General features: G+C 42.0%; 1 protein-coding gene across 4 annotated transcripts in view; it reads left to right on the forward strand.

The window, feature by feature from the left end:
• Positions 1–9195: 9195 nt before the first annotated feature.
• Positions 9196–24010, forward strand: part of LOC147054879 (alpha-2-macroglobulin-like protein 1) — a 60284-nt gene continuing 45469 nt past the window's right edge. For 2 of the 4 annotated variants that reach the window (XM_085915530.1, XM_085915531.1), the window contains exons 1-6: positions 9199–9489; positions 10175–10355; positions 11048–11204; positions 11711–11763; positions 23442–23462; positions 23807–23975. In XM_085915530.1, coding sequence (XP_085771656.1) covers positions 9242–9489; positions 10175–10355; positions 11048–11204; positions 11711–11763; positions 23442–23462; positions 23807–23975 — 829 coding nt within the window. In that variant the 5' untranslated portion in view covers positions 9199–9241. Of the gene's footprint in view, positions 9490–10174; positions 10356–11047; positions 11205–11710; positions 11764–16976; positions 23463–23560; positions 23667–23806; positions 23976–24010 lie in introns of those variants that run through there. The other 2 variants (XR_015066595.1, XM_085915532.1) reach the window with 2 other exon arrangements.

The raw sequence follows: 24010 nt of genomic DNA on the forward strand, positions 1-24010 counted from the left end.
TGTTTTGCAAAAAAATAACCCAATTTGTTGGTTTGGTTTGTAAAAAAAAAAAAAAGAAATTCAGCAGGAAGTATTTGACCCCACTTCGTAGGGCAAACCTTTAACCCAAATTGAATTGGATAGCTACGATTGTTTTTTATTCAGATAGGGGAAAGTCACTAACAAGTCAAAGAGTGTGGCCAGACACAGTAGTAGAATAAGTGGCTGCTATATTCTCTCTCTTTATTCTCTCTTCCATCCAAATCGCATCGCATTGAAACGACTTACTCGATCTGCCTGATTTTGTCATTTCCGTATTGCTTCTCTTTCAGTCAACAGACTTTGATGTGTGTGGGTGATGGATGGCTAATTGAGCCTTTCAGCTGCCTAACAACATGCCTGACGTAAATTAACGTAACAAAGGACAAAAAACATGGCTTTCTCAAAAAACAAGACTTTCTATACAACGCGCTTTCGGGGTTAACGTGATTTCCAAATTCTGCACCCCAAAGTCAGCGTACAATCAAGATTTGGGTGTAGCTGATGATACCAGAAAGACCAGCAGGGATACAAATTCATGCTGGTCTACACAGTTTTTTAGCACTTGCTTCTAACATGTGGATATTATTAGTTAGTCTTATTATTTTATTATTACAGCAAATTATTTGACTCACGAGCTGATGCAACTGAATGCACATATTACAAACTTCTAACTGAAGCCCCTGAACAGTAATCAAGCAGTAAGCCTGCATATATTTACAAAGACATGTTTCGGGAATGAAAAAATATAAAATTCCATTACAGCCTTTAATCATTTTCTTTGATCCTTCATGTGGTCTAACGTGTGTGACAAGGGGACTGGAAGCAAGATTCCATTTAAGGGCTTCAATCTCAGTCGAATGGGAGGTTTCAGCTGTTTTAATGGCAGCCGCCACACTGGGAGCAACAGCTACATGGTTTTATCCTGACATTAGTGCCAGTGGCATCTTTATGGCAGACCAGCAACTTAACATCCAGAGGGTTTGACTGCCACTAGAGAGGCTGCCTGTCTGACTTTGATGCATGTGTGCACGACCAAGGGAAAAGAAGGTTCGGGGTGGGATAGTAGAAGCACTGTTATAAGTTTAAACAAAAAGATTTTTGTCATGTTCATCTGATTGTTCCTCCACTGGGAACTCAACATGGTGAACCCCCCAAGGAAGAGGGCCTGATCACGAGTGGGATTTGTTTAAGAGATAGCAAGATAGCAAAAGTAAATCTGCCTGGAGATGTATGAAAACAAGACGTTGTTATACACACTCTGTCTGCTCTGGATGCACAATGTACATGAAATTGCAGAGCATTTCACAAAAGTGTTCAGCTGTACGCTTACAAAGGACTGTAACAGGTCTGATGAAAAGTACACAGATGGGGAATTGCCGTGGGTGCTCGGGGAGGAGAAGGGCAAAAACATGAAAGGGTATAAGACCAAACAGAAGACACTCTCGGGGAGACAAGGCGCTAAAAGAAGCATATTCTGTTGCAAATATGAAAATAAGACATTGAGGGGACCACTCTGAAACGACAGTATGGAATGAGGATATCAATGTAAAGAAGTGACAAAAAGAAAGCAAATTATTAACCATTGTAATTGGTCTGGTTTGGGTGTGAATTCATCTAACGTTTTCATTGTTTCTGTGTTCTGTGATGCTGGTCAGCCTCAGGGTGGTTCATATTTGATTTTTGTTTTCCATAATAAAGAATTATAATCATATGGCGGACCTCAGCACCAGGCCTCTCACCCAGCAGCCCGACAGTTAGACGTGGGGTGATCTTTTTGTCCTTCGTGATGTCATAGGCGAAGGTCCGTGGGTGGAGGGCGAATTGAATCCAGCAGCTTAATAGAAAAGGCCGGATTCATCGGGGATTGCTGTCCAACCACTCGAGGTGTCCCACCTTGGGCTCCGGATCATTCAGTGGTGCCATCAGCGGTGCGTTAGGAGTCGAATTCTCAGCTGGGGAATGGAGTTGAGCTGGTTGGATGGAAGTGGATGGCGGAGTGGTGGCCCTGGCGCCCTGAAGGAACTGGTGGAACATTGAGCAAGGTTCTTGACCTCCTCCGAGAGTCCTTTGAGTCGCTCCTCCATGGGTACGAGTCGATCCATCGTGCCACACAGTGTACGCTGTACGTGGATGTGGTCAGTACTTTCTGTCACACGAAGCAAACATGACGACCAGGTGGGTAACACTGTTTTATTGGTCTTTCGGGGAAGAGGGGAAATGGAGATCAGGCACAATGTGGTTCAAGAGGCGAGCGAAGACGTGGTCGTGGTTGGGCAGTAGGACTGGCATTGTACAATCATGGTCGGGCAGTTGGTCAGGGCTGGCAGTGAGCAGGCGTAGTCACTCAGTAGGTATGATGATCAGTTCAGAAATGTTATGTACCCAATTATTATGAGAGTGACATTTTAGCCCGCAAATAAAGCACAACAACTTCGAGATATCAGCCCTATCAATCGGCCAAAAATATCGGCTGCTCATATTGGTCATCAGTTGACCCTGACCTCTAAATATCGGTTATAGCAAAACCCATAACGATCCCTAATTTGGACACTCGAAAAGGAAGTGAAGGAGTACAATGAAAAGGAATGGAAGTCATTATAAAGTATAGCTATAGGGTAATGTAAAACATCCATCCATTATCTGTACCGCTTGTCTCTACAGGGGTCGCGGACAATAGGCGGGGGACATCCTGAACCGGTTGCCAGCCAATCACAGGGCACACAGAGACGAACACCCATCCGCACTCACACTCACACCCATGGGGAATTTGGAATGCTTAACCGACCTACCAAGCATGTTTTTGGGATGTGGGAGGAAACCGGAGTGCCCGGAGAAAACCCACGCAGGCATGGGGAAAACATGCCAACTCCACACCGGGAGGGCCAGAGGTCACCACGATCACCCAGCGCCAGCTTCGATGGCTTGGCTATGTAGTCCAAATGCCCCAAGACAGGCTCCTCCGCAGAGTGCTGTATGGCCATCTACACTGTGGGTGTCATTTGGCTGGAGGGCCATAGAAGAAGTACAAGGACCTACTGAGGAACTCAATGAGGAAGTGTAACATCAAGTCAGATGACCTTGAGAGCGTTGCTGCTGACCGTAGCCTCAGTCGGCAGTACTGCCAAGCTGGAATTCGTGAGCTGGAAGAGGACAGGACTGCCAGGAGTGAACAGCGGAGATACAGGAGGAACACATCCATAACCAGAAATGCCAGTACCACTGCAACCTACACATGCCCAATCTGCAACAAAGTCTGTGGATCTAGGATTGGACTATAGCCATCAGAGAACACACCGTTAACGGCATAAGTGGACGTCATCATCGGATTTGATGGACAACTATAAGCAAGCCTGTCCTGTTTGTTCCTGCCTGTTGTCCTGTTTGCTCGGTTTGTCCTGTTAGTTCCTGTTTTACTGCCTGTTACTGCTTGTTTGCCTCCCTGTTAGTCCTACCATGTTGTCCTGCCTGCTTGTTCCCCTCATCCTCTCCTCCACCACCCTTGTCCCTTCAATCAACCCTGGTCCAAGCTGCATTTGGTCACCCTGCTCCATTCCGCATGTGCCAGTTTGTGTTGTTTTAGGTATAAGTCCTATCTATTAGTGTTCGCCATGATTAAAAATACCAATGAAAGATGTCAAATAATGATAATTATTTGTGACTGCTGTGGGTTTAAAGTAAGATTAAATCTCTGAGCATCATTAAAAGGAAAATTAATGAGGATAGGTGCCAATATACCGCCAAACAGCAACTAGGGAGGCAATTTTGGCATCCTCAAATGAAATACAGGCAAAAATGATCCATGGGTTTCAATTTTAATGGATGAGAGTGTTAACTTGAGCGAGAAAGATGGTTTTTGGTTACATCATTTTGTTTTCATTGAATGATTGTAATGACATCCTTTACAGGAGAGAGAGAGAGAGAGAGAGAGAGAGAGAGAGAGAGAGAGAGAGAGAGAGAGAGAGAGAGAGAGAGAGAGAGAAGAGAGAGAGAGAGAGAGAGAGAGAGAGAGAGAGAGAGAGAGAGGCCGCGCCTCCCCTGCCATCATGAAAAGAGGAAAAACAAATTCACTTGTTTTTATTATAAAGTCATTTTCCTTTTAATTTCAATAGTTTTGTATCATTTTGAACCAACATGGCTGAATTTATGTAGCTATTTTAAAACTGAAGACGATTCACTCGGAGGAGCCAACTTCCTGCCTAGCCTCCTCTGAGGATTGCATAATCACACGGCTGCCGATGTTGACAGGCTATGCAGTTAGACTGAACTGCCCTCTGTCTTTATGTCGCTGTTTAATCGTTCAAACACTGTGGCTATATTAACTAATTTCCATAGTTAAGATGATGTATATAATATCTAGTGTTTTTTATCATCTGTCTGTAACATCGTGTTTCTTTAGATGAACAAAACGGCTTTGAAAAGAGACCTTACGGAGGCTACGCAAAAAAAGGTTCTCCTGCCTTATGGCAGAGGGTGCTAGTGATCCCGGGATGCTTCATGCGCCTACCTGTAGAATAAGAGGTCTCCAGTTCAAATTTAGTAAACAAATGAGGAGAAGTTGTCCATTTATTTCGTTTTACATCCGTTTTTTTTTTTTTTTTCAGTCAAAGCAGGAGGTCATCAGTAAAGGAAGACCAACTCCGGAGTTAAAAGGTTTGATTCAGACAACGGGACCTCGGAGCATGTCTTTTCAAACGGAGTGGTACGCACGATCAAAAAGAAGTTTTTGATTCCATGTGCTTTATTTAGATTTAGCTTGAACAATGATAGTTATTCCTTAAATTGAAGGAAAATATGACGTATATGAAGGATAAAAGAAACCGAGTCGCTTTCTTACCATCATTGCTGGCTTGCACATGAACCCCTAGAAAGGAAGTCCAAAAGAAATATGTTCATTTGCTTGCATCTATTAAGATGACCTGCAATATTGTGAAGGTCAAGGTTGCATTTCTTAAAAAGGATCATACCAGCATGCAGGAGCACAAGTGTGAGGCCCAACTGTGGGAGAACAGGCATTAGACACAGTGGACCAGGTTAAATCTCACACTGCATCAAAGGGGAATTACATAAAACTAGAAACAGGAGAAACAGTATACATTACCCATTTTATCATCATTGGATGTGTCATTTTTACAGCAAGATAGGACTTGTCGTAGATGTCCTTTAAAAGTGGGTAAACCACTCTAGAAAACAAACCACATGACTTCACTGAGGACACAGAATTAAAGATAGTTAGGAGGTTGCCCTATTTTTTTTTTAATGCAATACTTACCAATACCAATTCTTTTTGAATGATTGTGGTCACAAAATTCCAACACGAGGCAATCAAGAAGACCAGGCTATGAGCACCAAAATCAAATCAGTTCATCTTTAAAAATCCATCCATCCATTTTCTGAACCGCTTAGTCCCCACGGGGGTCGCGGGCGTGCTGGAGCCTATCCCAGCCGTCATCGGGCAGTAGGCGGGGGACACCCTGAACTGGTTGCCAACCAATCGCAGGGCACACAGAGACGAACAACCATTCGCACTCGCACTCACACCTAGGGACAATTTGGAGTGCTCAATCAGCCTATCAAGCATGTTTTTGTGATCTGGGAGGAAACCGGAGTGCCCGAAGAAAACCCACGCGGACACGGGGAGAACATGCATACTCCACACAGGGAGGGCCGGAGGTGGAATCGAACCCACACCCTCCTAACTGTGAGGCAGACGTGCTACCCACTGCGGCACCGAGCCTCCCATCTTTAATCATTCTTTCCAATTTGTTTGTACAAAAAAGTATAAAGTGTAAAAGGTGAATCACATATCCGAGACTCTACAGCAAACATGGGCAATTTACGGCCCGCGGGCCACACCCGCTCACGGGACCGTTTAATCCGGCCCGTGAAACCTGAATAAATTATATTATTAAACATTTTTTTGATCATTTTCCCTGCAATGACTGAGTTTGTCCAGTAGATCAGGAAACGCCCGCTCGCACATTTACTCCCGGAAGCCGTGTCAGAAAGCTCGGAGCAGACTCACAAGTGTGTCTACGTACTAAGTAGTACGGACCTGGCGCACTTCGCGGTCTATTTCCATCAGTGCCGATTTTCGAGTGTGGGCTGTGACGTCAGCATTCTCATAATTCGCGCGCTGAGCTTTCAGTTACAGTTTTACACTAATGCCACCCACAAACCTTCCCTGGAATCCTTCCATTAAAATGAGGAAAAGAAAGGCGGACACTGAGTGCCAAGTGTTTAAAAAAGAGTGGACAATTTGGCTCGACCGACGTGTGTGAGCAGACGTTCAGCCACGTGAACATCAACAAAGCCCCGTCACAGATGTAGGTTAACGGACCAACACCTCGGCTCTATCCTAAGAATTGCCACAACAAATTTGACTCCAGACTAAAAAAAAAAAAGTCCATCTTGAACACCTGTTCAGGCAAATAGCCCCCTACTTCAATGACGGACTTAAAAGTCTCATTTTTATACAACTCTGTGCCACGTTTGTCAGCAGAGGCTGCTTCTCTATGGAACCAAACACTCGAGGTTTTTTTTGCAAAAAAAGGGAGACCAACAACACTATTCCTACTGAAAATGAAGAGTTTCTCTAGTTTGTTGTAAAAAAAATGCATTTTGAAAATAATTTTTACAAATAGCAGGGATTGAAACTAGCGACCATTCTCATTATCAAACAATGCAGAATGCTCAAGGACATTGATGCACCACCTGTTTGTGACTAATCTTAACTTTTAAAGGTTTTAAGGCCAACTTGAAGGAAGTGTTTCCCGTTTCCTCACCTCTGTCACCAGGTGTTTGTAAGTTAAAGCTCTGCTCTGATTTTCAGATATCCGTCACCGTGTTGTCGTTTTTATTTCTTTATGACTTTATTTAGACGTATTCTTTCACTGATTCTTCAAGATGATGTATTTGGTCAGAATATTTGCCGCTTGATGTGATTTCGCCTCATAAGATAAATAAACATCTTTCATAATTCTGACCTGCAGCCGCTGAAGTGCTGGGAACTGTTATTCATAATAACAGTGTCGTTTTTAATGAGAATCACTGATAGTAGTTTTTTGGTGAAATATTTTTTTTCATACTGTTCATAAATGCATTTGTTTTTTTAAAGGTTTTTTGAATATCCACGCTTTGCTACCTACTAAAGGCCAAAACCTTTTATGCAATAACCTTTACATGTCATTTATATTACTTCACACAAACACTACATCCATCTGCTCCTGGTTCGGCCCCCCGTAGTCAAAATTTAGAACCCAATTCGGCCCGCAAGTCAAAAGGTTTGCCCACCCCTGCCTTAAACCCAAGCGCTTTGCTCTCTTCCTTCATGATGAACATTCTTGATGGGATCCTCTTCCAAAACAGGCCAGTCTCGTCCATCTTGAACACCTGTTCAGTCAAATAGCCCCCTACTTCAATGACGGACTTAAAAGTCTAATTTTTATACAACTCTGTGCCACGTTTGTCTGCAGAGGCTGCTTCTCTATGGAACCAAACACTCGAGGTTGAATCTCTTTGTGGACTTCTCAAACCAACCATTGCTAGCAGTGAAAGGAATGTGTTGACTGGTAGGTGCCTGTGAAGTTGAAGGTTGAGGGTCGTCAGGGTTGGTATCATCATCATCTGCAAGTTGGCTGTACAGCCGCCTGGCCTTTTCGCGAATACTTTTCGTATCCAAAGGAATGTTCTTCTTTCTGCAGAAATTTACCCAAAGGTCTCATGCCGACTCCATGACCTTATTGCATGGACTTGCTTATTAAAGGTAATATTTGCAGTCAAATGTATATTCTTTATTCTTCGCGTCCTTCTTAATATAACGCACAGTCAACTGAATATGGCGGTCTACTTCCGCGTAACTTCTCCCTTCCTTAAGCATGTCAAGGAGTTTCACCTTCTCTGCTATTGTAAGCATCTTCCACTTATGCTTGCTGTCTCCAGAAGGCGTAGAAGGTGCGAGGCATTTTCGTGGCATTGTCGTAGGACTTTACTAAAAATGACAAAGTAAACAAAAAACTTCTGTAATAAACCGCAATCCCAAGGTGCTGCCGATATGTTGACGCGAACGGAGTGGATACGGTGGGGGAGTCTAAGATAAAATGGGGTTAGAACTGCTAAGCCAATCAGCTGCAAGGACACAGAAAACCATCGTAATGAATGAAGCACTCCAAATTATGCCGCAAAAAATCTATACATCAAAATATAAAATATTCATCAGGGCTACACACATTATGTACTTTAACTTCATGGGTGCCGATAATGGTAAGCGGTGAATTGTTTGGAACATTTGATAAATGTTCATGGAATGGAGTTTCTCAATCCAACTGAGTATTTTTTTTCACTTGGAAGCGGAGAGGATGTAAACATCGGGCTCACGACCACACCTCCCTGTTCCATATAATGGATGATGCGTAATAGGACATTACATGAGATCTATTACCAGGGGGCTGAAGAAGTTGACCATGAGTGGCAGGGTAGTGCGGTTTTGTTGTGTTTTCGTGCTGGTCTTGCTGGTGTCCCAAGTTAGTAAGAAACAGCATCAGTAGCAAGAATAAAATAAAACAATGAAGATTCTAACAGTGGAACTTCTATTCACTGGGCTACCAGCTCGACGAATTGAGCTGCAGCCATCCAGTAATACTAACATGCTATTGTTGCACTGCTGGTATTTGGTGACACCAAGACCAGCTGACGTATGCGATTGTTCACTTTTGATAAATAGGATTAGGGCCAATGAAGAAAAAGAGGTCAGCAGAATTCTTTATTCTCCATTAAAGTCAGAATTCTGACTTTTAGGTTTCCTAGTGCACCTTTAAGTCAGTCAGACAGTGGGAAATTTACAATTCTGACGTGAATTCCCACTTTCAAGTCAGAATTCTGACTTTAAAGGCAGACGGTGAGCAAGTCAGAATTCCGACTTTAAAGTGATAAATTTAATTCTGACTTTAAACTGATAACAAGAGAGTTAGAATTCTTGAATGAGAATTGTCACTTCAAAATCAGAATTCTGAGAATTCAGTCAGAATCCTACAAACACTTTTCCCCTTTCACTAGCCCTATTGTCAGTCCTTTTCTGTAATATTGTAGCTGAGAAGAAGAAGAAGAAAAAGAAAAGCCCATATTGGCCTTTCACCCACCCACAATTCTCAAATTCCTCATAATTTGTGGACAACTGGCAGCAGGCCAGTCCGGCTCGAACATTTGGGAAGTGAAACGTATTTGGATGCAGAGTAGAGACTGGGATGGGGGGAGTGTTCATGAAGTCAGTCAATCGTTACTAGAGTATAAAAAAGCAAAGCCCAAAAGATTTGCACCTAGTTCATCAGTATCAGAGTGCTCCCGTAGAGAAAGCCTCAGAGTCCTGTCGGAACAACGTGCTGTGTGCAGCGCAAACATGGCACCTGTCCTCCGCACTTTAGCGGTCCTACTTGTCTTTTTGCAAAGTGCGTCATCAGCTCATCTCAATGACACGTAAGTAGAGCCAATCTCGCTCCGGCTGATAAATAGAATCAAAGAAAGTTTGCTGTCTGCAAGATGTTTGTATTAAGTCGGAACATATCCTGCTTTATTTCTTCGATTACACGGTGCAAGTATTTGTCACTAAGGTACAAATGCAGTTGGGGGAGGAAAACATGAGAAATAACTTATGTCCCAAAACTCCTTCGTTCATGTTTGCTAGTTGCTGACTCAGGTCTCATCATTTGCACATTACACGTAAACATTTGCAGTGATTTTACAACCATTATTGAGCAAAGGCACTTATTTTACATTACATTTAATTACATTACATCTAATTGGTTTGCCTGTTACTTTATATTGCTGCCACAGAGAGATGAAGAAATACATCTTTTTGGAATTTTTGGGGAAACACTTATGTGAAAATTGGGCTGTGTATATATATATGTGTGTGTGTGTGTGTGTGTGTGTGTGTGTGTGTGTGTGTGTGTGTGTGTGTGTGTGTGTGTGTGTGTGTGTGTGTATGTATATGGTGTGTGTGTCCATAATGTGTCTATAATGTGTATCGCAAACATATGTTGACATGGTTGTTTCTACAGAGGAATTAAGATCATAAAAAAAGAAACAAAACAAAATTCCAGTCATGTGACTCTTGACTTGTTTCCCAGTGCAATGCTTGTGTTTCTCTCTTTCCATGCAGCATCTTTGCTGTGACTGTGAGCTCCCAAGTTAAAGGAGGGTCGCAAGAAACACTATGCGCACTCATCCACGGGCCCACGGAGCCCGTCGCTTTGAGTATAACCCTGGACACGGACTCTGACAGCGCCGTCGTCTTGGAGGAGGCAGTCAAACAGGACTTTTACCAGTGCCTCAACTTTCAGGTCAGTTTTCTATTGACTGTTTATCCATCTATCCATTTGTCAACCCATGATTATGTACCAAACAATGTAGCTGGCGCCAGCTATCAGTGTGAGTCTTAAGTAAATAACTGTTCTGAACTGTCTCACCACAGTGAGTTGTTATGCAACCAAATAGGACTTGCTCCTTTTCAATGACCGCCCAAGTGACCCCAATCAGTCTGTGATAATAGCTTTTGATTTCACTCGGTTCCCCCGAGTTTAACCCTAGCCGTGTCAGAATTGGTCTGGCATTTCTTGACCTGCAGCTCAACAAAGACTGCTTTCTACTGGAGGCCAGCAATGTACCTGCATTCCTCTGGAAAACGATCCCTCCCCTCAACCCTTCGACCCTCAACACACACACGCGCAAACATACACACATGGAGAGGAAACACCCCCTTATAAATTTTAGAAGCAGTCGCTGTCCCTTATTATGTAATAATAGCTCTATTTGCATTCTAAAAACAAGTGAAAACATATGCTTGCAAGTACGGAGTGATTTCATAGATGAATGCAAAGTGGTTTCCTGTTGCAACACAGAACCTCTTGCCATGAGAATGGCAATCTACAAATCATCATATTTGTACAAGAAGCCCTTCCATCTGTTTCTCATTCCACCGCTCCCTCATTTCACAATGTGTTGTCTTCGGTGTGTGTGTTTCTTGGCACCCTAGGTCCCGGCAGTGCGCACTAGTACTGTGGCAACCATTAATGTCACTGTGAAAGGCGAGAGTGGCACAATGAACAAGAAAACCAAAATCCTCATTGTCCCTCCGGCTTTCATCCACATTTTTCAAACTGATAAACCTATCTACAAACCTGGACAGACTGGTAAGTATCACCAGACAAAATTTTGAGTTGACATAGGAATGTTTTTCGGGTAGAATTGCTCGTTGATGCATAACCAGTATCTTCGCACTATAAAACAAAACATTTACAGTAGTGAATAATTTTTGAGACAGAAGACCTGATCACAGCCTCGCTAATGCCTAATACCGCTCCCTCTTTGAGTCCAACCATCCACTTTTAATTGTTGCGTATACTGTACTTGTATTCATTACTTTCACGTCATGATAAATAAATGTTTTGAAACATGTAACACACTGGTCCATCTACTTTATTGTTGTGTTTTTTGCTCCTCTGGCACATTTGTATCGGCATCCTATTTGTCTTGCAAATGTGTTTTTCATATTAGTTTCTACTTTAAGAACCATGATTTGAAGCCTAACACTGAAAACAATGTCTTGTTTGCTGTTTGTTTTATTCTGATATTCTACCTGTGTATATAAAGGTTAGTGTGAGAGAGGACTTGAAGACCTTTTGCATTTTTTTTGCAGTGCAGTTCCGCATTGTCTCAATGGATTCTAGTTTTATACCTGTGGACCGGCTGGTAAGTTGCCAATTAATTTCTGTCTTCTGAAGATTTTTAAACTAGATACAAATCTGAACTTTGCCTGGTGTGATTTTGTGTAAATGTTAAGAACAGGCCTCTATTTTGATTCAGGAGAGTGGGAGGTGGTAAAGGGAGGGCTGTTTTTGCGGGTTATGTAGCCAGCGTGGGTGTGATGCGCTGTGTGGAGTACTGTGATAAACATGCTGTCAGAGTTCATTTGCCTCACACTGCATTTGACCCAAACATCTGAATCAATACTGGCTCAAGGTCTTTTCTGTTAGTGGGGAAACAATCTGCCATGCATGATTAACATCTGACAAAAGGAATTAAGAATACTGCACCACGTTGTATTCCCCCTTACCTGTTCACCCCATGCTGAATATGTCTACCGGATCAGTATTGGTTTTTCTTTTGTTTGTGTGAAAACAGGCCAGCTAAGAGCCAGTGTGATATTTTGTTAAAGTATTAAAGGTAGCTCAAACATTACTCTTTCAGGCCTTACGTAAAATTGGGCCATTTTGATGGATTATTTTCATGTTTTAAATTCTTATGTTGCTAAAAACAATACTGAATAATGAGTGACTTCAACGTCATTGCTTATTAAACTCAATCTGAGAACAAAATGTGCAGTAAGAATGGCATGCACTGTAACATTCCCAGCCTTAACACTTACCTGATATAATTTTTACTAGGTCAGGTCATGGGCATTAAAATAAACAATTCTGCAGTGAAGTATGCAGCAGACATTTGTCTGAACACTCCGATGTCAAACCTACACTCTCCACAACTTCTAGGGGAAAGATTTCCAACACATTTTCATTTTTTTTGACATTTTGGCTCAGTGTCAAAGTGCTGACAGTATCATATTAACGATAACACACTGTTTTCATTTCCTAAAAAAGTCAATTCAATGTACAATAAATACAAGTTTTAGGCTGTGAAGATCTGATACAAATCTGTAAGATTTCTGTTATTACGTAAAAAATGCTTTTTCATTTTAAAAAATGTACTAGGCAATCAAGTTACATTTATAGTCCTTATTTAATATCACCTTAACAACTCTCTCCCATCCACTAAAATAGTAACTCCCGAAACACTAGAACCTTCAAATACCAGACGTGCTGCTGTTTCCTTAATACTAGGGGTGTAATGGTTCACCATACCCACGGTTCGGTTCAAGTTTCGGTTTCTTTTATATTCTTTACCTCTTTGTTTCTTTCTTTGTTTCTTTCTTTGTTTCTTTCTTTCTTTTCACGTGTTCGTTTTGCAAATAAGGCAGAGTTTGTCAACGGGTCTTTCTAAGGTGTCGGGTCTTTGTCTTGATGACCACATCACCCATTTGACTCTCCCTAGTACCCAGGACCTTCGTGGTGCAGTGTCACCGGCGATCATGACAATGTCCCCAGCACTAAAGTTGTTCTTGACGCTGGTCCATTACTGTCGCTCTTGCAGCATGGGTAGATATTTACGCACCCACCGTTTCTAAAAGAGGTCAGATACCGTATTGGCCCGAATACAAGACAACCCTGATTATAAGACGACCCCCACTTTTTCAAGATGCAACTTTGAAAAAAGACTTTTTGAACACCAAATTTAATTTTTATACAGAAAATTATTACATCTGAAACAAATGATTATAACAATATATTAGCGAGAAAAAGCAAGTTATTTTGCCTCATTCAAATCATGCAAAAACTGTCTATCACATCTTAATATCTGAACATTTAAATATGTAAACTAAAATGAAATCACATTTGTAAATTAATGGCTTCTGGTTTTTGAAATGTAAAAAAACAAATTGTGATAAAACACCAAAATTGCAATAACTGCATTCACCATCAAATTGAAGTCTAACTGTAACTGTAGTCTTGAAACAAATCTGAAGAAGGAAAAACATTGCAATAAAATAATGCAAACTGCTACCGTTATTGTTGGGGAGCCTGAGGACTGTTTAGGGGGTTGGGTCGGATGGTTATGCTCTTTTCGCCCCTGGGTGTCGGTCAGAACACAGGAGGGAAGATGTGGTTGCTTTACTGAATTATTGGCTAAAAAGCAACAGGCACTGTGGCTCATAGGGGCATACAGGCAAACTGGCAAAAGGGTATAGAGCAAACTTGGGAAAACTACGGCCCGCGGGCCACATCCGGCCCACGGGGCCATTTAATCTGGCCCGCCAAACCTGAATAAAAAAAATTTGGGTAATTTTCCCTGCAATTACTATGTTTCCCCAATAGATGGGGAAGCGCCCGCCCACGCATTTACTCCCCGAAGCCCTGTCAGAAAGCTCGGTGCACACTCACAAGTGCGTGTACGTAATAAGTAGTACGGACCCGGCGCACTTCGCGCTCTATTTCCATCAGTCCCGAATTTTGAGTGTGGGCTGTGACGTCAGCATTCTCATAATTCGCGCGCTGAGCTTTCAGTTACAGTTTTACACTAATGCCACTCACAAACCTTCCCCTGGAATCCTTCCATTAAACGAGTGGCCCGAGGAAAAGAAAGGTGGACACTGAGTGGCGAGTGTTTAAAAAAGGAGTGGACAATTTGGCTCGACCTACGTGTGTGAGCAGACGTTCAGCCACATGAACGTCAACAGATCGAGGTTAACGGACCGACACCTCGGCTCTATCCTAAGAATTACCACCACATTTTACTCCAGACCATGATGCATTAGCAATAAAGGGAGACCAACATCATTATTGATTTCCTTATTACTTTATTTAGATGTATTCTTTCACTGATTCTTCAAGATTATGTATTTGGTCAGAATGTTTGCCGTTTGATGTGGTTTCGCCTCATTAGATTAACATATTTCATTATATCTGACCTGCAGGCGTTGAAGTGATGGAAACTATTATTCATAATAACAGTGTCGTATTTTATGAGAATCATTGATCGTAGTTTTTTGGTGAAATATTTTTTTTGATGCTGTGAATAAATGCATTTGTTTTCAAAAACCTTTTTTGAATATCCATGCTTTTCTACCTATTAAAAGTAAAAACCTTTTGTGCAATGACCTTTACATGTCATTTCTATTACTTCACACAAACACGACATACATCTGCTCCTGGTTCGGTCCCCCGGTCAAAATTTAGAACCCAATTCAGCCCGCCAGTCAAAAAGTTTGCCCATCCCTAGTATAGGCACACGTTTGGTCATAAGGATGTGAGAGGTGCGTGTAGTGTACATGGGTGAGTCTTTGGGTGTGTGAATGTGATTCTTGTGTGTGACTATTGTATGAAGCAAGTGAAGGGTGTGTGGGGTGTGTGTGTGTATGTGTGATGTGTGTGGTTGTGGTTCTGCAACAGACGGAAATACAACACATAAGTCAACGCTCAACTTCTGATGTCACACAACACTAGTAGACGGCACACATTACATAACTAACTGCGCGTAACGGTTCCGCAATACTGAATAACAATAAATGAAATACTCTCTGTAACACACCAAACATAAGTCCAGTCAGGTCAAGTTTATTTGTATAGCCCTAAATCACAAGCAATCTCAAAGGGCTTCACATAGACAATCAAGTGACAATTATTCTCAAAGCATCCCCTGATCTTGGGCTCCCAAAAGGGCAAGGAAAAACTCAAAAAAACCCTACCAGGGGAAAAATGAGAAACCTTGAGAAGGGACCACAGATGGAAGGATCCCCCTTTCAGGATCACCAGGCTGCAATGAATGCAAAGAGGGCACATAAAATACATAATATGGAAATCAAAAACTGGATGTCCAGGCCAAAGCGAAGAGCTGTCGGAGGTGCCTTCGATTGCCCTGGCAGTGTCCTCAGGAGGGTCATCCGCTGCAGTTCCCTCATGCTGAATTGGTCCACGAGAATCTAGATAGCCGCCGTCATCTTGGGTGTCACCTAACCACCTCCCCAGCCGGGGAGGGGTGGGGGGAGTGGGGTCGGGGCGAGGGAGCAAAAACAAACTCCAGCCGAATCGGCAACTACAGGTTAATTAAAGGCCATATCATAGAAATATGTCTTTAAACGTGTCTTAAATGTTTCTACTGAGGTAGCAGTTCTAATATCCATTGGTAGGGCATTCCAGAGCTCTGGAGCCCGAATAGAAAATGCTCTAGCCCCTGCAGACATTTTATTGCCCCTCGGTGTCACTAAAAGACTAGCGTTTTGCGAACAAAGGTTACGAGACGCAACATAAGGAACAACTAAGTCGACGAGATATGAAGGCGCTAAGCCATGCAATGATTTATAGATTAATAGAAGAACCTTGAAGTCTAAGAAAGAAATGGACCGGGAGCCAGTGTAAATTAGCTAATATTGGGGTAATGTGATCAAATTTTCTTGTCCGTGAGAGCAGCCTTGCAGCAGCATTTTGTACTAACTGTAGACTTTTGATAATGGTTTTGGGAAGACCAGAGAATAATGCATTACAGTAGTCCAGGCGCGATGTGATAAATGCATGTATAATAATTTCCGCATCACCGGTCGAGAGGATTGGGTGAATCTTATCAATATTACGAAGGTGAAAAAATGCTATTCTGGTTATATTCTTAATGTGCTTTTGAAAGGAAAGCATTTGGTCAAATATTACCCCGAGATTAGTTAAAGTATCACTCTGAGTGATAGTACGATTATCTATAGTTATAGTGGTTTCCTTAAATAAATGTTGATAACGAGCTGGACCAATTATCAACATCTCAGTTTTATCTGGGTTCAGACGAAGGAAGTTGAGAGACATCCATTGCTTGCGTCAAGATTACAACAGTCCCGCGGATCTGTCATTGATAACGGCATATATAATTGGGTGTCATCCGCGTAACATTGAAAACTAATATTATATTTACGTATTATGTCCCCAAGCGGAATCATATAAATATTAAATAGAATTGGTCCTAGTACCGATCCCTGTGGGACACCACACGTAACTTTATAGAGATCAGAGGACGCATTGCCATGGACCACTCGGTGCGTCCTGTCTGATAGATACGAATGAAACCAGCTTAGTGCTGACCCCGAAATACCAACACAACCTTTAAGACGCTCTAATAAAATATCAAAGTCTACAGTGTCGAAGGCAGCACTAAGATCGAGTAGTAACAATACCGATGAAGTGTTTGAATCCATAGCTATGAGGAGATCATTAGTCACTTTAGCAAGTGCTGTCTCAGTGGAATGATTAGCTCTAAAACCAGACTGAAAAGATTCATATCGATTATTAGCGACCATGTAATCAATAAGCTGCTGCGCTACTACCTTTTCAAGAAGTTTTGCTATGAATGGGAGATTTGAAACTGGCCTATAGTTACTGAGACAGTCCGGGTCAAGATTTGGTCGCTTAAGTAGCGGTTTAATGATAGCGGTTTTAAAGGCTGTTGGCACTATCCCAGAGGAGACAGACAGATTATTTATATTTAAAACGGACGGTCCTAAGATTTGAAATAATTCTTTAAATAGTTTGGCTGGAAGCGGGTGGAGTAAACATGTTGTTTGTTTAGCCGCACTAACTAATTGTGTAAGCCTTTCGAGGGACACGCTTTTAAAATTTGAGAGGGTTATTGCATGATCGTCATCCCTAATGGATTCAATCTTTTGAGCAAAGAATTTCATCAACTCGTCAGCCGTGTGAAAGGAGCTATCGGGGGTCGGCTGGCGTAGTGTTGGCTTTCCCACTGTATCAAATAGGTATTTAGGATTGTTCTTATTGAGATGAATGACCTGCAAAAAATAACGAGTTTTTGCTAAGTTAAGCGCAGCTTTATATTTCAGGAGGCTGTCGCGCCATGCCAGATGGAAAACCTCAAGTTTGGTTAAACGCCATTTGCGCTCATGCTTTCTACTTAATTTCTAAAAGCGAACGTGTTTCATCTGTGAACCACGGAGTAGGCAATCTACGGCGAGTTTTCAGACGTAGCGGCGCCACAGAGTCAATGGCATTTAACAATGTAGCATTGAATTCATTTGTAAGATTATCAATAGAGCCGGTATATGAGGGAAATACGGCAGTTGCTGGTGGCAGTAGCTCAGATAGCGCAGTCGCAGTCATGGAGTTAATATTACGGCTGCTATCATTTTGACTGCTCTCTTGACTTTGACTAAGAACTAAAATTTCAAATTTTATTAAGTAGTGATCAGACAAAACAGTAGTGTATGGCAGTACTGTTATATTAGAGGTTGCCAGTCCTCGGGATAATACCAAATCTAAGGTATTACCATTCTTATGCGTTGCTACCTGTGCGGCTTGCGTAAAACCAAACGTATCAATTAAAGTCTAAAACGCCGAAGTGGCTCTGATGGTAAATTCATGTGGATGTTAAAATTGCCCATAATTATTATATTATCCGCATTTGTCACTAGATCAGCCACGAATTCTGAAAATTCATCCAGGAAGCCAGCGTAAGCCCCAGGTGGACGGTAAATAACAGCAAGATAAAATGACGGTAAAGCGGTGGATCGGACAGTGAGAACTTCAAATGTTTTAAATACGTTAATCGAACGAGGCGTAAATCTAAGATCGGAATTTGAGATGAGGGCAACACCCCCACCTTTTTTTCGAGGACGCGCCACATGCGAGCTTACAAAATTTGGAGGCGAGGCCTCATTAAGCGGTAGCAGTTCATTAGGTTTTAACCAGGTCTCGCAAAGACCAAATATATTTAGATTATGTTCCGTGATGAGGTCATTAATGAGAACTGCTTTCGTATGAAGCGATCTAATATTCATAAAACCAAGTTTAAGTGTAGTCGGTTGATCAGGGTTTGTATTTATCAAAGGATTTTTAAACGAAATGAAAGTAAGATTGTGTTCTCTAGGCCTGACATCACCTCTCAATTGTTTATTAGCGCGGTGGGACGATAAGACCGTAGGAATTTGATAGTAGATATTTGGTACACACGTAATATTATCTGAAACAGGCACCATATCATCAGCTATACCGGTCGGGGTGGAGCGATTGGATTTGTCTGCCACCTCAGTAGAAAGTGTGTTCATGTGTACTGTAGCACTGTTCAAACTGTGACGCTCTAGTCTGCACAAGGAGTTATGTGCATGCTGGAAGTCTAACATAAGTCATCGAGACATCAAAATACATTTGCTGGCGACCGTTAGTTGCCGTGCCGCTGCGTAACGGCTACTCGTACGATGCGAGGCAAACTTAAAGGAACGCGCCGGAGCTGTCAATCAAACGGCGCGCACACGAAGTAAACCGCAATCGGACAAACGGCACAACAGTGGACAGTAGTAACAATGAAATGTATATACTCACTTTGTGTCAAAGATGCACACGATCACAGCAACATACTCAGTCGATACAAGCAACCTTTAACTTACCGCTGCGCACAAGTGAATGGGTATAATGTCTAGACCCCGAATGTAAGACGACCCCCACTTTTTCAGTATTATTTCAATGCAAAAAACATCATCTTATATTCGGGCCAATACGGTATTGCACTTGCCTCCATCAATGGCAAGAATAAGGCTCCTCCTTGTGGAACAGTCCAAGGGGAAGAACTGGTTGCTTCTTCATTAGTAGCAAGTGGGTAGGGGTTAACAGCTTAGAATCTCTTGGATCGTCTGTCATTGTAAGTTAGTGGTCTGTTATTCAACACTGACATCTGTGTCAGCAAGCATTCATCTCTGACTGTCATCACTGTTACTTGAGCACAGACCGGGGAACCTTTCTGACAGATCTGATCTGCCTTTTCCAAATTTCCCCAAAGTGAGAACCAGAGGGTGGATTGGATGGCAACTGAATTCCTCTTTGTGTCAGGGAATCTGACATCTTGGACTGGTTCCACTTTCTAATCGTTATCCGGTCGGACTCAAATGTCGGCCTCTTCTTTGTGGTTGGTCGTTCAAAATTTGGGAATATTTTCTAAGTGTCAGCGGTGGATGTCTAACGAACCGTACGGGCCGGGCTGGTTCTGCGGCCGGACCCAAAGGGCGAAAATTTGGCCTCTCCTTGATGGAGGTCGGAGCTCACGGTCAACGGCCACTAGGTTTATGCCATTATCTGAGCGCATGATTGACACCTGTCCTCTTCTGCACACAAAACGTCTGGTGGCATTCAGACAAGAATCTGTGTGAAATGTGTGTGAATTTCTATGAGCACTGCTTTTGTTGTAAGACAGGTAAACAATACACTGTGGCTTTTAACTGAACTTAGGCCTTGTCTTATTTCAAATGGGCCAAAGAAGTCAACACCCACGTTAGAGAAGGGAGGGTTCTCAGGCAGAAGTCTGTCTTCTGGCAAATATGTCATCTTCTGTTTTAAAGGTTTAAGGCAGACCACACACTTTGACAGAAACGTTCTCACGATTGAGTTGGTCGAGGGTATCCAATATTTTTGTTGTAACTGGGAGAGCGTGTAAAGTCTTTCTTTCGTGTCTCTTAAGATCAATGTGGTAACATGTAGGTCCTTTGGAGGGATTGCTGGATGTTTTGTGTGCTCTGGCACAGCAGCTACAGAGATTAGTTGCGGTTCCAATTATTCCACAGGCCTATATAACGATATAAACTTAATATCAAATAACTATAAAATAAATACCACTTTTTTTTGGCGAACCATCCGTGTAACTCCAAATTATTAAATCCATCGAAATCTTTGTCCTCTGTGTCACTTAAAAAAAACACCGCTGCTGACTCCGGAAGTACATGCGGACTCATCGTCAGTTGCGGTTCCAATTATTCCACAGGCCTATATAACTATATATAAACTATATATCAAATAACGATAACACAACAATCTGTGTCAAAAACTCCACTGACTCTGGAAGTAGATGCCGCGCGTACCTCTACTATGTGGCTTACGTCAGACCCATCGTCAGTTTCAGTTCCAATTATTCCACAGGCTTAGAGTGCTCTCACGCAGTTTAAAGTAAAAATAACTTGTGAGTGATAAACTATACTAGTAAGATAAACTATACTAATAAGTTGTAAGTAGTAAGTAATGTGTTAATGATCAATGTTAATGTGTTAATAATTTCACATATATCAGTGTTAATGTGTTAAGAATTTCACATATAAGTCGCTTCTGATTATAAATTGGATCCCCGGCCAAACCATGAAAAAAAACAGTGACTTATAGTCCGGAAAATACGGACTTAAAAATCAAATGCTTATTTAACTTCAACCACATGTGCAAATGACAGTAAACAAAGATGGTCCTGTGAATTTTTTTTTTAATTTGGGCCATGTCAATTCAATGATACAAATTGAAAATACTACCTTCCACTACCTTTGGGACTTTGGAATTGTCATCCCCCTGCCCCCCGCCCCCTTACAGAGCCCCAGCTAACCCATCAGAATAGGAACAGAGACCTTTTGTGAACTAAAATTCACATCCATTCATATCTTAACTGTTCATTGGCTTTAAGAAACCATTGCCAAACCGGCTCCATAACAAATACTATTGCTGAGTTTAGATGACAGGAAAGTGGTGACAATAGTTGGTGGAATAGCCAATAACAATGTGCATTTAAGAGCAGCCCGCTTGTGTGTCACAAAATGGAAAGCAGCTACTGCAGTTACTTACTTTAGAGTACCGTAATTTTCGGACTTTAAGTCGCTCCGGAGTACAAGTCGCACCAGCCATAAAATGCACAATAAAGTGAAAAAAACCCCCCATATATGTCGCACCGGAGTATAAGTTGCACTTTTGGGGCAAATTTATTTGTTAAAATCCAACACCAAAAACAGACATGAACCAGCAACAACAGGCTAAACGATACGGTATACTAACGTGACATATACACAAACGAGGAGCTGAGAACGGGCCTGACGTAACATTCAGAGTTATTCAAGTAAGTATTACATAAATAACACGTTTATCAAACCATCTGTGTCACTCCAATTCATTAAATCCATCGATCGTGTTTTATGTGAACATTGCCGCGTATGCGCCGCATATGCTCACGTCGGACCCGTTGTAAGTTGCATTTCTAATTATTCCACAGACCCATATAACGATATATAAAGTATTTTTCAAATAACTATCATATTACAACAATATTATCAAACCATCTGTGTCACTCCAAATCATTAAATCCATCGATCAAATTCCTGGTTCTTTATGTCAACAACGCCGCGCGTGCGCTGCAGAGATCTAGTATATACCGTAATTTTCGGACTATAAGTTGCGGTTTTTGTCATAGTTTGGGTGGGGGGCCGACTTATACTCAGGAGCGACTTATATGTGATTTATTTCACAAATTTTAAAAATTCTAAAATCTGCGATGTAATGAATCCGCGATAAACGAACCGCGATGTAGTCATTTGAACTGCAAGTGACGTCACCCGTTCCGCGCGGCGGTTGTTTACATAAAAGGCAAAGGATTTGATCACGGGATGACGAAGAGGACGAAGGGCCCCATGACTACCAGCATCATTAGCGGCTTTGTTTTTAAGTGACACGGGGGACGAAGAGTTTGAAGGATTTAATGATTTGGAGTGACACAGAAGGTTTGAAAAACTATTAGGGCTTTTACGCACGCCCGGTCGTTCTCGACGGGAGCTCTCTTTCGCCTCCGTGGATGGAAGTCGGGGACCGGCGCTCGGCCGGGTGGCTGTCTGGGGACGGTGGCTGGGGCTCGGACATGGCTTTTACGCACGCCCGGTCCTATTTATGGAGCTCTCTTCCACCTCCGTGGCTGGAAGTTCAGTAGTTGTTGGTTCGTTGAACTCTTGTTTTGTGAAATAAAGAGCCGTTTACCAAACCCAAGTCTTTCCTGGTACTTTGGCACATAAAATCCATGATATAAAAAAATTAATAAAAAAGTGGATGTCCAAGTCAAAGCGAAGAGCTGCCGGAGATGCCCTCGATTGCCCTGGCAGTGTCTTCGAGGAGGGTAATCCGCTGCAGGGGGGGAGGGGATCGGGGAGAGAGCGAAAACACAAACTCCATCCGAATCGGCCACTACAGGTTAATTAAAGACCATATCATAGAAATGTGTCTTTAAACGTGTCTTAAATGTTTCTACTGAGGTAGCAGTTCTAATATCCATTGGTAGGGCATTCCAAAGCTCTGGAGCCCGAATATAGAAATGCTCTGGACCTTGCAGAAATTTTTTGGCCCTCGGGGTCACTAAAAGACTTGCGTTTTGCTAGGTTACGAGACGGAACGTAAGGAACAGCTATGTGCAGTATGATCTACCATATTGATATGTTAATCCTGCTTTGAGATTGTGCAACACTCTTGTCAACTTCTAAGTACCGTAATATGGCAATCATTTATTCACACGCTTTTCATAAATTTCTGGCTGAAGATATACATACATACAGGCTTAATTTCAACAGCTAAAGTTTTATATTTCACATAAAGGTCAAGCTCGAACTTATTCATACCTCAGGGGTATGAATAATTTTGGTCTTGACTGTAGACTTCTCCCTATTGCAAATAGACTAGTTTACATTTAAGCTTGAAATTATTCATGTGGTATGAATAATTTTAGTCAGGACTCTATATAAATTATAAACGCATTTTTTGCCCTGAAACACCAGAAGGGGTAGATTATTTTGCTGCTTGTTACTAAAATTATGTGTGCCCATTTCTGGCTCTCCATTGTTTGTTTCTTTAAGACCTACAAATGGTTATGTGTCGAATAGGATTACTCTGATGTCGCCGCATCACCGTACCTTTGCATGGGATTTTTAAATGACTGTTATGTTGTTTTTACAAGCACCTAAGGATTTTGGCTTATTTGTTCTTTTTCAGTACAAAGTTGTGGAGCTCCAGGTAAGAATCCCATTTTGAGTCACAATGACAAATTATCTTCACTTGATTGAATGGCTTAGAGTCACAGTTTTGTAACATTTGAAACATGAAATTGTCAGTGTGTTGCTTCAAGAGGGACTTCACTGGATCATTGGTAGGAATCTCAGGAAAATGATGGCTGCATATGCTTTGGGCAATTTAACCAACACACAGTGGGAAGCCAATGTAAGATTTCTGTCTAAATGAGACTTTCATTAAATCAGGAACTCTTATTGCTCATGTGACGCCCTCGTCAGGTTGTGTGGTGATGGATCACTTGCAAGTACATTATAAGCACACTTCTGTCTTCTGTCTTCTTCATTTAGGATCCTAATTCCAATCGAATTGCTCAGTGGTTGGGTAAATTTGTTACCGCTGGAATCCTTGATCTTTCCCATGCCATGATTCCAGAGGCAGCAGAAGGAACTTATGTAATTACTGCCACCACCGACAAAGGAGAGAAAATTTCCCACAGCTTTGACATCAAGCAATATGGTCTGCTATAACATAATATATGTAAATACGGTGCT

Source organism: Syngnathus leptorhynchus, chromosome 7, assembly GCF_054491065.1.
Source record: "Syngnathus leptorhynchus isolate UIUO chromosome 7, UIUO_Slep, whole genome shotgun sequence".
Taxonomy (NCBI): Eukaryota; Metazoa; Chordata; class Actinopteri; order Syngnathiformes; family Syngnathidae; genus Syngnathus; species Syngnathus leptorhynchus.